Below are 15,862 nucleotides of genomic sequence, written 5' to 3' on the forward strand. Positions count from 1 at the left end.
TAGGACACTTGCTCAGAGCACAGCTTCATGCACGCTTTGGTAAATACAGGAATAATGATTGGTTCGTCCAAAATATTTACCCCCTGCGCAGTTCTGAATGTGTCAGTCAGGATGGTTTATTCCCATATGTTGCTACATAATATACAATAAAATTGTCAAGTCGAATAATGCAATCGAATAACCACCACATGCGCAATAGACGTTGATAGCTTAAAACACGCAGGTTGTGGTTTAGATGTTTGGAAAACATGGTTGACCAAATATCACAATGATACGTCACTTCTTCACCCGAAGAGTGAGTTGCATTTATTGTGCTTCAAGCGTGGATGAGTATTTTAGACAAATGGTGACTTAGGCAGTGGGTTCCTCTAGTAGACGACGGTGCCAACTGGTCGGTGCACGAAGTGTCCACCTCGGCTCTGGTGCACGGAACTGTGAGAGCCGGTCACCACTGGAGCGTGGTGCACCTCGGCCTGGTGGTAGGTGCTGCGTTTGGGAGAGCAATTCGATTGGGTTAGTCCCAAGAACAAATCCGTTGTCGCTCAGAAGAGCACTTCTAGGCCATGAGCTTTAACGTAAGAATGCGGCTAGACGTCTTTTTTTAAATATTATGATAGAATAACAACCTAATTCACTCATTAGAAACAACAACTATTTGTTTTCGCACATAAGAAACTTATTATAGTCGGTGTCGACTTGTAGAGAGCGAGAAACTAATATGATATGCAATGTTCGTTCATGGCAACTTAAGTTTCAACCAACTTGTGCGCAGTGGAGGCTGCCCCAGTAATTGTAATAAGCGTTGAAGTAATACATTATTTCCCAATACACACTAGAATGCTGCCTGGAATGCAAGATTACTAACAAAGCACGTGATGGTAGTGGAGAAAATAATTCACAATTGAGGTCCAGGTTTCAACCTATGCGCTGTAATGTTTCCAACGAGATTGATTCTAAATTTGTACTTGTCTTCTAGAAAGACGGACTTGACTCACCCAATGAATGGGTCGTGCTTGGTGACGATTGTCTTTGGGTGGACGACCTTCTTCTGGCTGATGGTGTACCCGTGGGCGTGGGGTGGCACGTAGGCCACCTCGCTGTGGTGTTCCACCACCGGCTGACGCACCACCGTAGTGGCCACGGGGACGTGGACAGCAGCAGCGTGGTAGGCGTATGGTGCCACGTATCCGGCCTGGCAGCAGGCGGCCAGCAGGACGAGGCAGGGCAAGAGGGCTGTCTGGATGAGCATGATGGAACTGGTTTTAACCTAGACACTAAGGGTGTAAACACGTGGACAACATATTTGAGCTCATTGTTCGAAGCGCATCCGGACACCGACTACCCGAGTATCACCTGGCATAAACCGACCACTCTTGGTGCGGAGTGCCCGCTGTGGATGGGATCATAAGGGCTTCGTTCAGCGTGCCCTTAGCAGAATGGAATTGACTTTGCTGTCAGTGAATACCGACTACTCGGATGAAGTTATCGTGGGAGACTTGAAACATCATTCAATTGGTGGGGCATGTTGCATATTAATTTACGATGAATATTTAGCTTTATGCAGAAAATCGGTTAAGAGCGCCGTTCCAGAACACTAAAAGAGAACAACCTCTACGGCTGATAATAATGTTCTTGTGGAATCGCGGGCAGTGAACTTCACTAACACGCCAGTTTGTAATTTAATTGCCTCGCGGACGGTATTCATCTTGTTCATCCAATTATCCAGTTTGACTTGCAACCGTAGCACACATGTTCTTTCGATACCTCGTTAAGATACCTGGTTAACTATTGGTGCGCTGGAAATAAAAACGTGTTTAAAGTGTTTTGCGTTACACATAAAATATATTCTGCGCGCTCTAAGTGTACTCACAAAGGTGTTCATGCTGTCTGTGGATAGAGATACTTCGACTGTCTTGCTGGAGTAAAGACTGTGCTGCAGCCTTGTTAAGGAGTGCTTTTATGGTTGGCTTTCAGGAAATACTGAAGTGCGCCGTAAACAAGTGTGTTCGGAGAGCGCGAAATGTCCCGCCCATATTCTTATCGCGACATCGCAAAAAATACTCATCGCATTTTTCTGTGGCTACCTAGAGAACTGTAAACAACGAGGGCATATTTTAACACTTACTTTCACTCACTACTGGTATCTCATCAGTGTGCGGGACACGATTGTTTGTACGGAGAAGGCGTCATTTGAAAGCCGCGGTTGGTTTCCCTTGAAGGATGTGGTCGTTGCCTTTCCTGTGGAATGCTTTCTTCGTTTAATAAAAAGTATATTTGGTGTTTAGGGTTTCACTACGGAACTGGGATACAATTAGAGTTCTCTGTTTATGGCGTTTCTATCAACAAGTGTATCAAAGCCATTTAATTATGAGTGTTAAAAAAAAAAAACAGCTAAACGTCAACAGAACCTCAGCATTCCTCAGACGTGACGACACTTTGCGCGCCCCTAGAAAAATAAACTGAAGACTTTGTAAACTCGGAGGTGGGTACGGCATTTTGAGCTGTATTGTAAGTGGCGACAGAAATTGGGGTTACGATTACGGCAGGGGATCTTTAAAATATGGCAACTGTACTTCGGAGTTTCGGGTGTTATTATCGGAAACAGGTTTATGATTTTTTGCTCTCTCTAAATCTTGCTTTTTTTCGTTTTATTCTTGTTTTATAAAGCTTAGAAAGATTATTCTCTTAAACGGACACCCACAAAGGCTCGCAATCGTGACCTAACTATCACGTTCAACGTTTATTGAAAAGTCAAAAATATATACAAATATTCGCGCGGTCCGACAACTTTTTTATTGTACCCTTATGGTTTCAGCATAAACGAGATTACATGCCACTTTTAAATTTATACTTTATTAAGGTTTCCAGGTGAAAGAAAGGATTTTTTCCTTTCATATCAAGCTGTTAAGCTGGGGGGTTGATTAGTGAATAAAAGCTTAAAGGCCTGTTCACACATGTAGCGGAGCGCTACAAGTGTAGCGCTGACCTCGCGCTAAGCGCGTGCTGACGGGAGCGTTCCCCAGTTTTTTATCGCACCATCAATACTGTTGTTCATGGCAGACAATAAGTAGCGGACGACAAGTGAGAAGCGCTGCATTAGCGCTTCGCTGTATGTGTGAACCGGCCTTAATGCACCCAAACACATCGTTCCTTGAACTGTTGCGTAGAGAAAGTTTCGAAACTTGCGTGTTCTCTTTCCTCGTGTTTCTTTCGATTTTAGATTACCGCTATAGATTGAGAACCTTATTCCATAAGGAACAATCCATTCTCTTAATTGAAAATCTAAAAGAGGGACTCTTCAGTGCAATAGAAAACAAAATCGTTTTTATGTTTGTCAAAACAGGGTGCAAACATTAAGGCCCACCCTTTCACCGCTCCTTATCAATCTCTCCATGCATAGAAACATAAGACTTCTGAGGGTAGAAAATTGGGCACCCAATGTGGAAAAAAAATATAGGAGCGTGTCAGCGGGCAACGCAAACAACGTTCTGTGATCACTAGTACACAGGGTAGCGTATTTCTTTTACGATAATATGTCCGAGGTTTATATTCCACAGAGCGAAATATAGCCTGAAAAGATATATTGTTTTTCTAAATACTACGCACCCTGCATATAGACCGCACGTCAAAATATTTTCCCACTCAGCAAAACTTGTTTGCGTTGTTGGAGAGCAATAGGATTGAATCGTAGAGAAGCAGGGATGAGAATAAAAATCAGTGTTATCTAAACTGTGTTCTTAATCGTAATTTAAATCGTGATTTAAATTATACAGCTTTTGATCCTAATTTAAATGAAACGTTTTTGGTAATAAAGAATGCCAAAGTATGTTTTTTATATATTATTGGGTGCTATGAGTGTGAATTTATTCTGTTTTTAAACCAAAGAATGGTCAAGCACAGAAAGATTGATATCAGTCTGAGTGCAAACACAAAGCAGTAGTGTTCACGAGCAAATGGGAATAGTGTGCCTTCTTTCTATCGTCCACCACGTTACGGTACGTTTTACTCCAATTAATTAACCGCGCAAAATAAAGGCACTAACTCTAGAAATCTAATGTTCTACTGAAAAACAATAAGAACGAAAAAATAAAAAAATAATGCTTTCTACCGAATAAAAAATATTAGACAGTTTTTGTTCTATAGAGACACGGTTTGCTCAATAAAAATGATTAATCCAGCCGCACTTGGAATATACACTAATTCCTTCCTCCGCAGCGTTTTCAGTGATGGGAACGACAGATCGATTAATCGTTCACGTTTAAACATACGTGTAGTGATGAACAAGCACTACTCTATAATTACATTTAATTAAACCGAGTTAATCTGACTGAAAAAAGCGTATTCATGATTTATTTGTTTTCGTTCGATAAATGAAATATTTTACACCCTGTAGAGAAAGCTTAATTAACATAATATGTGATTCACAAAATCCATCACCCCTTGTCAAAGTTAACAATCTTGAAATAAAAAAAAAATATTCTGCAGTCTGCACCCGTTCATTCTTCGTACCGCTATATTTTTTTTTCTTTTCTGACATATAAAATTTGCGGAACATAGGCCGGGAGATACGTCAAGGAAGGTTTCGTTATTGCTGGAGATGGAATGGAGCGCAAATGCACGCGATTCCTTTTAACTGCCGTATTCGAAAATAGGTCGTTTTTTTTTTTATGACCAGACCTGTGTATCTACCTTCGAACAGAACCCACGGAGGTCAATCATTAAGACTTAGAAAAACGCCGGCTGATGGCGAAACAGAGGTAAAGTTGGTTGTAAAATAAACAAAAGATATCTAATTTACACGGATCTTTTATTTCTTTGTTCTGACGTTGTCGGTGCCTCATCATATGCCGGGCCTCTTCCACAAATCGCAATTAATGAAAAAACAGTTAGGGCTCAGGCGAGCTGGTGTAAGTTTACCATTTTTAGACCACCTGAGACTGGGTGGAAGAAACACGACAACGTCTGGAATTTCGAGAGGTTGTCGTGTTTCTTCCACCCAGTCTCAGGTGGTCTAAGAAATGGTAAACAAATCGCAATGCTTGTTTCTTCTTGAGAGTTGCAGAGAAAAAAACGCGCAGGTATTGCTCACAAAGAGGTTGGTACATTTTCGAACACATGCGGTACTTAATAGAAGTTTACGATGTTTAAATAGCGGACGCACCACACCGTATGGTATTAACTTGGAAGCGCATTAGTTTAGCAATGTAGACAGTTGGACGAGTTGTTACAGATTGAACATAGTTACAGTTGCGTTTGCGCACAGAAGGACAGGGACAGAGAAGAGGGGCAGAAAATATACTGAACGTTTGTAAACTGTTAAATTTGTATATCAAATACACCCCTTGGTTATTGTTGTTAAGAAAACATATTTTTACCCCAAAGAAAGGGAAGAAAGATAGGGAGATCGATGGGTGGCTGCGCCTAATCGTGGGCTTTACGGGCCTCGGATGCTATCGCGGCTCTGGTTGCCAGCAGTAGCTATTGTCTGACTTCGTCGCTGCGTAACGCGGCCACCCATCGTTCGTCCATCCCGGTCATCGCAGAAAATACTCATCGCATTTTTCTGCGGCTACCTAGAAAGCGGTCAGCAACGGGGCCATATTTTACCGGCAACTCTTACGTTCGCTCACTACTGGTATCTCATGAGTGTGCGGGACACGATTCTTTTTCCGCACAAGGTGACATGTGGAAGCCGCGTTTGGTGGCCCTTGAAGGATGTGGTCGTTGCCTTTCCTGTGGAATGCTCTCTTCGTGGAATGAAAAATACCTTCGGTGTCTGTGGTTTCACTACGGAACTCGTGTGCCTTTAGAGTTCTCTCTTTATTGCGTTTCTATCAAAGAATGTCTGAAAGACATTTCATTAAGGGTGTTTAAAAAATATCAGCTAAACGTCAACAGATCCTCAGCATTCCTCAAATGCGATGACAGTTTGTGGCTCCTGGGAGAATGAACAGAAGACGTTGTAAACTCGTCAGTTGCGAAGGCTTTTGGAGCTTCATTATAAGTGGCAAAAAAAATATGGATTACGATAACGGCAGGCGATCTCTGAAAAACTGCGAACATGTACTCTTGAGTTTTGAGTGTTATAATCGTAAACGGGTTAATGATTTTTTTCTCTCTAAATTTTCCTTATCTTTATTGGTCTTGTTTCATACAGTTTAGAGACACCCTTCTTTTAAGAAGATACCCATAAAGGTTCGCAGTTGTGACCTAACTATACGCGTATTTAAATGACAAAAACTATATACAAATATCCGGCCGCTCCGAAAACTTTTTCATTGTACCCTTATGGTCTCAGCGTACAAAACATTACATGACCCTTTTAAATTTATATTTTTTAAGCATTACGCGTGCAACAAATAATGTTTTTCTTTCCCTATCAAGGTATGAAGCTAGTGGGTTGCTTAGTAAATAAAGGCTTAATGGACCCAAACACGTCGTTCCTTGAATTGTTGCGTAAAAAGATTTTGAATGTAATGTGTTTTCTTACCTTGCGTTCTTTTTTTTATTCTCAAATGAAAACTGCCGTGCTATTTTGAGACTATCATTCAATGATGGTCGAAATCAATTTAAATCGTGATTTAAATTTGACAGCTCTTGACCATGACTCCAGTCAAATGCTTTTGGTAAAAAAGGATGCCCAACTATGATTTCTTTTTCGATTTATCTGAAACTGGGTGCTGTGAATGGGGATTGATTTTGTTTTTAAATCAAGGAATGATCAAACACAAAAAGCTTTATATTAGTCTAGGTGCGAACACAAAGCAGTGGTCTTTACAAGCAAATTTGAATATTGTGCTTTCTTTCTATCATCCACCTCGGTAGGAACGTCTTACTGCAATTAAATAAGAACGGGAAATATAAGGCACTAACATTAAAAATGTAAAGTCCTTTGCAAAATAATAAGAGCGCAAAAATAAATCATAAATAAAGCTTTTCACCGAATAAAAAAAAACAACAGCTAAAGATTGTTCTTGTTCTACTGAGGCATGGTTTACTCAATAAAAATTGTTAATTCAGCCGCACATTAAATTTATACTAATTCCTTCTTCCGCACCGTTTTAGTGATCGGACGAATTGATCGATCTGTCTTTCACTTTTAAAAATAGATTTAGTTATTAGCAAGCACTACTCTATAATTACATTGAACTAACCAATTTAATATGATTGAAAAAAAAACTAATTATGATCCATTTGACTTTTTTCGTAAGTGCATTGTATTCTACCCTGCACAGAAAGCTTGATTAATATAATCTGTCATTTACAAAATCCATCGCGCCTCGTCCAAGTTAATATTTTTGATATAAAAAATATATATATTCTACAGTCCGCACCGACCAAATCCACGCGATTCATTTTAACTGCCTTATTCGAAAATAGGTCGTTTTTTTTATGAGCAGACCCGTGTATCCACCTTCCAACAGAGCCCACGGAGGTCAAATATTAAGCTTGTGGGTTGATTTGTGAATAGAGGCTTAATGGACCCAAACACGTCGTTCCATAAATTGTTGCGTAAAATCTTTTGAATGTAATCTGTTTTCTTACCTCGCGTTCTTTTTTTTTTTTTTGGTTGAATAGAAACTGACGTAATATTTTGAGACCACCATTCAATGATGGTCTCGATCAGTTTGAATCATGAATTAAATTTGGTAGCTCTTGACCATGACTTAAGTCAAAAGCTTTTGGTAAAAAAAGATGCCCAGGTATGATTTCTTTTTCAATTTATCTAAAACTGGGTGCTATGATTTTGCATTCATCATGTTTTTAAATCAGGGGACGTCTTACTGCAATTATATAAGAGCGCGAAATATAAGGCTCTAATTTTAGAAATGTAACGTCCTTTGCAAAATAATAAGAACGCAAAAAATAAACATAAACAAAGCTTTTCACCGAATAAAAAAAATAATAGATTGTTTTTGTTCTACGGTGGCGCGGTTTACTCAATAAAAAAAGTTAATTCAGCCGCACATTAAATTTATACTAATTCCTTCCTCCCACAGTTTTCAGTGATCGAAGGGATTGATCCATCAATCTGTCACGTTTAAAAATAGATGTAGTTATTAACAAGCACTACTCTATAATTACATTGAATTTAACAAAGTTATTATGATTGAAAAAAAAACTAATTATGATTTATATGATTTGTTCGATAAATGCATTGTATTTTACCCTGTACAGAGAGCTTGATTGACATAATCTGTCAGTTACAATATCCCTCACGCCTCCTCAGTTAACATTTTTGATATAAAAAAGATATATTCTGGAGTCCGCACCTGTTCATTCCTCGCACCGTGTCAATTTTTATTTTTTTAAAACATAACAAGTCTCTGGAATATAGTCCAGGAGATACGTCAAACATAGTGTCGTTATTGCTGGACATGGAAAGGATCACAAATGCTCGCGATTCCTTTTAACTGCCTTATTCAAAAATAGGTCGTCCTTTTTTTGAGCAGACCCGTGTATCTACCTTCCAACAGAACCCACGCAGGCCAAACATGAAGTCTAACTAAAACCGCCGACAAATGGCGAAACACAAGTAACGATGGTAATAAACAAAACAGAAAGATGTGCGATTTACAGAGATCTTATTTTTGCATTCTGACGTTGTCGGTGCCTCATCATTGGACGGGACTCTTCTACAAATCGTAAAGATTGCCTATTCTTGAGAGGTGCAGAGAAAGAAACGCGCAGGTATTGCTCACAAAGAGGTTGGTCGATTTTCGAATAAATACGGTACTTATCAGACGTTTACGATGTTTAAAAAGCGGGATCGGTGGCCGAGTAGTCTAGCGCACACCAGCTCGGAGCACGTGGAGCGAAAGCTCGCGCTGCAGAAACCAGGGATTCTTGGTTCGAGCCCCACCCCTGCCCGTTTCGATCTGGATGAGCATCGTACCGGCGTGCGGTCGTGTATCACTACTGCGTGACGCACGTTAAAGACCCCAGGCTAGCGGCTGTACCGCACTGGCTAAATTTCTCATCTACAGCTGGGAGACTCGTCGCCCCTGTGAGGCAGACCAAGTTCTAGCCTGTATAAACACACACACAACCCAATTACCCACCGCACCGTATGGTATTAACTTCGAAGCGCATTACTCTAGTAATGAAGACAGTTTGACGTGTTCGAATAGATTGAGCATGGTTACAGTTAATAAATCTTCAACTTAGAAACTCTAACCAAGCTTTATTAAAAAGCAAAAATCCCGACGTTTCGGAACCAACTCGGTCCCTTGATCACGGGTGACTGTTTTTGTCCCGCGGAACGGCCTGCCCACGAACCCGAACACCCCCGGGTGTTTTCTGGATTATCCCTCTTAACCCCGAAACGTAGCTGCTGGGAAGGGTCCCCGTCGACCGGTTTATGTTGCCACGTGTGCATTGAATGTGCCACGACTCCAACAGGAGGCGCCTCCGCCAGTTTTTCTCCGTTCCGAGGATGGAGCTGTTGTCAAGGTCGATGGAGTGGTTCGTCTTCTCGACGTGTTCGGCCAGCGCGCTTCCCTCCACATTTTTCTTCGCGATGTCGTAGCGGTGGCGCCGCAGGCGCTCTGGATAGTTTTTCGTTTCCCCAACGTACGACGCGGGGCAGTCACCGCAGGGAATTTTATAAACCAGTCCCTGTGCCCTCTCCCTCGGGGGGCGATCCTTTGGCAGGGGGAGAAGGCCGCCGATGGTCGAGACTGGCTTGTGTGATACCGCTATGCCGTACTGTCGCAGTACTCGGGCGAGAACCTCGCTTGTGCCCTTGATGTAGGGTACACACACGCGGGTGGAGGGAGGGGGGGCGTCTTGGGTTGAAGGGGTGCGTCGAATTTTTTTGATCGTGCTTTTTACAAATCCAGCTGGGTAGCCATTCTTCCGCAGGTCTTGTTTGATCGTTTCGATCTCTTTTCGAAGGGTCTCCTCTGATGTGCAGACCGTGATCGCCCGTCTGACGAGTGCCGAAGCCACGGAAGACTTATGTGTCCTAGGGTGGCTTGAGGAAAAGTCACGGTCTGCACATCAGAGGAGACCCTTCGAAAAGAGATCGAAACGATCAAACAAGACCTGCGGAAGAATGGCTACCCAGCTGGATTTGTAAAAAGCACGATCAAAAAAATTCGACGCACCCCTTCAACCCAAGACGCCCCCCCTCCCTCCACCCGCGTGTGTGTACCCTACATCAAGGGCACAAGCGAGGTTCTCGCCCGAGTACTGCGACAGTACGGCATAGCGGTATCACACAAGCCAGTCTCGACCATCGGCGGCCTTCTCCCCCTGCCAAAGGATCGCCCCCCGAGGGAGAGGGCACAGGGACTGGTTTATAAAATTCCCTGCGGTGACTGCCCCGCGTCGTACGTTGGGGAAACGAAAAACTATCCAGAGCGCCTGCGGCGCCACCGCTACGACATCGCGAAGAAAAATGTGGAGGGAAGCGCGCTGGCCGAACACGTCGAGAAGACGAACCACTCCATCGACCTTGACAACAGCTCCATCCTCGGAACGGAGAAAAACTGGCGGAGGCGCCTCCTGTTGGAGTCGTGGCACATTCAATGCACACGTGGCAACATAAACCGGTCGACGGGGACCCTTCCCAGCAGCTACGTTTCGGGGTTAAGAGGGATAATCCAGAAAACACCCGGGGGTGTTCGGGTTCGTGGGCAGGCCGTTCCGCGGGACAAAAACAGTCACCCGTGATCAAGGGACCGAGTTGGTTCCGAAACGTCGGGATTTTTGCTTTTTAATAAAGCTTGGTTAGAGTTTCTAAGTTGAAGATTTATTAATCATTCCTAACCAGACGGATGTCCGTCGAAAATGTTTACATTTAAGTCTCTTTGCAATGACTACGGTCCTGTGGTGGTGCGGCTTGCCAAGCGATATGTTCACCTCTACAACTCCATCTCTACCGTCAAAACCCACCTCACGTTCAACAAGACTTGCAAGGAACTGCGGCTAATCCTGAAGAGTCTCCGCCTGAAGCGCCTGGTCCACGGCACCGAGGGTCACAGGATCTTCGAACAGGCCGAACGTCGTCTGCTCGACTCCAGGATTCAAGAATGCCGGGAAACTCTCAGGAAGAGGGACTTGGATCTCTTCTTTTTGCGGAGACAGCTGGAATACCGTGCTCCGGAGCATTTTCCTGCCATCGACGACTTTGCCAGATCTGCTGCCACGTCGGCCGCTGAGAGAAGGAGTTCGGACCACCAGAAGAAGCTCGTATCTCTCCAATTGCGTCCCGCCGTCTCCCAAGAGACCAACAAGAGGTTCGTGAAGAATTTGTCTTCGAGAGTGCTTTCTGAGACCGAGACGCGTGTTCTGGCAAAGGGAAAGAAGTTCAACCTAACCACAACAACGCCGCCTATTGCTTCGATGGCAGCTGCTGTCGAATATGGCCTGCGTGAGTTAGACCCCTGCATCCGTGAAGAAGCTCGCCTCAAGGCCATCGGCGTGCTGTCCAAGGCGCACCGACGGGAGCAGTTAAATTACACGCCGGAAGAGAAAGCAGCCATTCAGAACTTGAGAGAAGACAAGAGCATCGTCGTCCTCCCTGCCGACAAAGGGAACGCAACCGTGCTACTCGACCGCGTGGACTACGATGAGAAGGCGCTTCAGCTTCTCAACACCGACGCATACATGATTCTGCCAAAGGACCCGACTGCCAAGATTCAGGCAAGTCTAAACAAAATGCTCTCTACGATTTTTGATGGGTATCCCGAGTCCCGAGGCCTTTACTTGGGTCTCATTTGCCGGAACGGTTCAGCGCCGGCCTTTTATGGCCTGCCGAAGGTGCACAAGCCAGATGTCCCCCTCCGACCCATAGTGGATTTCACCACGTCTCCGTTACGTGCGTTGTCCAACCATCTCCACCGACTGCTGTCGCCTTTAACCTGGAAGACCGACACGTACGTCCAAAATTCTGGACACTTCATCGAGCTAACATCGGGCCTCAAACTGCGGGACGACGAGAGCCTTGTCTCCTTCGACGTCGTGTCGCTTTTCACAAGTGTGCCTGTGCCTCTCGCAGTGTCTGTGACGCGGGAGGCCCTCTCGTCTGACACGAAACTCTCCGAAAGAACGTGCCTTGAGGTGGACGAGATTTGCCGTCTACTGGAATTCTGCCTGTCCAGCACTTATTTTTCTTTTGCTGGCCGCTTCTACAGACAAACCAGTGGTACGGCTATGGGTGCTGCGGTCTCCGTGACTGTGGCAAACCTCGTAATGGAGGCGATCGAGAGAAAAGCCCTGGACACTTTCTCCCCAGCACCCGTGTGTTTCCTGCGGTACGTTGATGACTGCTTTTGTGTTGTAAAGACCAGTGAGATCGACCGTCTCCACACACATCTCAACTCCATCGAGCCAGCGATTCAATTCACGATTGAGCACGAATCAGATGGCTGTCTCCCTTTCCTAGACGTCTGTGCAGTGAGAAAGTCCGGCCACCTGGACTTCCGTGTGTATAGGAAGCCGACACACACAGGCCGATACCTGGACTTTTCCTCAAGCCACCCTAGGACACATAAGTCTTCCGTGGCTTCGGCACTCGTCAGACGGGCGATCACGGTCTGCACATCAGAGGAGACCCTTCGAAAAGAGATCGAAACGATCAAACAAGACCTGCGGAAGAATGGCTTTCCAGCTGGATTTGTAAAAAGCACGATCAAAAAAATTCGACGCACCCCTTCAACCCAAGACGCCCCCCCTCCCTCCACCCGCGTGTGTGTACCCTACATCAAGGGCACAAGCGAGGTTCTCGCCCGAGTACTGCGACAGTACGGCATAGCGGTATCACACAAGCCAGTCTCGACCATCGGCGGCCTTCTCCCCCTGCCAAAGGATCGCCCCCCGAGGGAGAGGGCACAGGGACTGGTTTATAAAATTCCCTGCGGTGACTGCCCCGCGTCGTACGTTGGGGAAACGAAAAACTATCCAGAGCGCCTGCGGCGCCACCGCTACGACATCGCGAAGAAAAATGTGGAGGGAAGCGCGCTGGCCGAACACGTCGAGAAGACGAACCACTCCATCGACCTTGACAACAGCTCCATCCTCGGAACGGAGAAAAACTGGCGGAGGCGCCTCCTGTTGGAGTCGTGGCACATTCAATGCACACGTGGCAACATAAACCGGTCGACGGGGACCCTTCCCAGCAGCTACGTTTCGGGGTTAAGAGGGATAATCCAGAAAACACCCGGGGGTGTTCGGGTTCGTGGGCAGGCCGTTCCGCGGGACAAAAACAGTCACCCGTGATCAAGGGACCGAGTTGGTTCCGAAACGTCGGGATTTTTGCTTTTTAATAAAGCTTGGTTAGAGTTTCTAAGTTGAAGATTTATTAATCATTCCTAACCAGACGGATGTCCGTCGAAAATGTTTACATTTATGGTTACAGTTGCGCACAAAAGGACAGGAACAGAGAAGAGGGACATAGATTACACTGAATGTTTGTAAAATGTTCATTCTTTGTGGTCAACTTGTGGACGTTGCAAGAAGGAAAGAAAGGAAGGGAAAACGATGGGTGTCTGCGCCTATTCGGGGGCTTTACCGGCCTTGGATGTTATCGCCGCAACCGTTCCCAGCAGCAGCTGTTGGCTCAGGCCCTCGCTGCATAACCCGGCCTCCGCTTCGTTCCTTCCTCGGGTTCGTGAAAGGCACTAGGCCGGGGAACTTCTGACAGGCCCAAACGACGGGCTGCGCATCGACCCGTTTGCACCCGCAGCGTGGGGTTGCGGGAGACGGGTGGGACGACGAGTTGACTCTGTCCGGCGTTCGAAGTGAGACCATCTGGAGTCTTCAGGTTAGGTGTTCTTCTTCTTGGTGGCTGCCATAAATATACTGAAGGACGAAATAGTTTCCCCAGACTATCAATCAAAATAAAATTACTCGACCATCACGCGACGTGATGCGTTTAGACAGCGGAAGCAAGATCGTGCTGTTTTTTCCAGCTATATTTAGCATGGAAACTGAATTGATGCAGGGGTGACGTAACTTAAAGCTTTCAGCTAAATTTAGCGGGGAAACTGAATTCCTCTGCTCTTTTACGCCGTCACGGAATCGGGGGGACGGGCCACTACTAACTGTAAAGTTAGTAGTGGCCTGTAAAAAAGTGTAATATCCAGACGTGCAAGTAGCGCGTCACACGCGGAAGACTTCAACCCACAGCCTCTGGGTTAACATGTATTGCGAGTTTCATGCTCTAAAAATTAAAGCAAGGAACACGCGAGCAACAAAAACGGTCTCCGCGCGGCGGCTTTCATACACCAACTTGCGAGGACGCTGTGACGTGGCGGCTTGGCATAGGTCCACGTCACAGCGTTCTGGGCTATGGGGATCAGCACGCGGCGCCCGTTTTTATCGCTCATGCGTTTTCTGCTAAAAAAGGGAAGGGGATGCAATGCAACAATTTCAGGTTTAGAATTTTTTGACATTTCGTCAGTTTTACGTTTCTTATCTTGTCCCGGAGGATAGAAAAAACATCTCCTTCACTAAAAGAGGTCGCGATTCCGCAGCTTATTCGCAAACCAAAAGCGGAGCTTTTTCTCTACCGGCAGCCGCCAGTGGCAGCCGAAGGAACTACGGCGAGAGGCCTACGTGACCTCGCTCGGCTCTACGCTGCTGCATAACGCCCGCTAATGTCAGCAGAGAGAGGGAGAAGAGGCGTCCTCCGAGAGAGCACACGGGAACCTACATGGCACCCCGAATTACGTCGCTAGCAGTGCAACCAGGTGTGACCCTGAAGACTGGAAGCGCGTTGAGGGGTGACAGAAATGCCAAATTTATCTATTTTTACAAAACAACAAGGACACGCTGTCGAAATCGGTTTTCTATTTTATACTTCAGAAATGTCAGCGGGCCACTTCCACAAATATTTGACCTATTTCACCTAGGGCCTTGCGTAGATTGTAGCGATTGTCTCTCCGAGGTGCCCCAAGCGGGAAGTACTGCAAGCAAAACCAGCGGCACAGCCATGGGGGCAGCCATATCTGCGACAATGGCAAACTTCACCATGGAGGCCATCGAACGCAAGGCTCTCGACACTTTCGAGCCTAAACCCAGAAAATTTTCTGCCTTACGTTGAGGACTGTTTCTGCGTTGTTGAAACCAGCGAGGTCGATCATCTTCTAAAGCACCTGAACTCGGTTGATGAGTTGCTACAATTCACGGTCGAACGCGAAGATAAAGGTTCCCTTTCCTTTCTGGATGTACTGATAACCAGGAGTGGCAGTGGGGTAAGCATCTCTGTTTACAGGAAGCCAACCCATACTGGCAGATACTTGGGGTTTGATTCCCACCACCTCCGATGTCATAAAGCACCGGTGGCCTCTGCACTCTTCAGGCGCGCCTTCGCCACCTGCTCCACAAAGAAGAACCTCCGGGAGGAAATCAAGGTCGTAACTTCGGATCCTCGCAAGAACGGCTACCCTCGACGGTTTATTCTTCGGATACTGGAGAAATCAAGGCTTCCACCGCTAGGGCACAGCAGTCCCCCTCCCGATCGCGTCTGTGTCCCCTACATTAGCCACACCAGCGAGGCCCTTTCCTGCGTCCTCGGTCGCTACGGGATTGCGGTGACTCATAAGCCCGTGCCGACAATCGGTCGTCGCCTCCCCCTCCCGAAGGATCGGCCCCCCAAAGAAACCCTTAGCAAAAAAAAACCCTATATCTTAAATACATTTTAAATGCATTTAGTACATGTATTTTTTCGAATTTTTTTGTCCGCACTTGAAATGCATTCAAATGCATTTCTCCAAATGCATTCGAACGTATTTTTTTGGTGCACTAAAAGTATGAAGGAACATATATTATAAATGCATTCAAATGCATTCCGGAATGAATTAAATTTGCACCACGAAGGCGTCCTAAAATGTATTCGAAATGCATTTCTGTATTT

The 15,862-nt window shown here is 45.5% G+C and overlaps 1 protein-coding gene across 1 annotated transcript; it reads right to left on the bottom strand.

The window, feature by feature from the left end:
- Positions 1-368: 368 nt before the first annotated feature.
- LOC121837409 lies at positions 369-1,882 on the bottom strand. Its single transcript, XM_042293033.1, has 3 exons — positions 1,871-1,882; positions 996-1,237; positions 369-486 (listed from the first exon to the last, which is right to left on the bottom strand). Exons 1-3 carry the CDS (start codon positions 1,880-1,882, stop codon positions 369-371), a joined length of 372 nt encoding a protein of 123 aa, XP_042148967.1.
- Positions 1,883-15,862: the final 13,980 nt, after the last annotated feature.

Source organism: Ixodes scapularis, unplaced genomic scaffold (genome assembly GCF_016920785.2).
Source record: "Ixodes scapularis isolate PalLabHiFi unplaced genomic scaffold, ASM1692078v2 PGA_scaffold3__209_contigs__length_174095766, whole genome shotgun sequence".
NCBI classification, from domain to species: Eukaryota; Metazoa; Arthropoda; class Arachnida; order Ixodida; family Ixodidae; genus Ixodes; species Ixodes scapularis.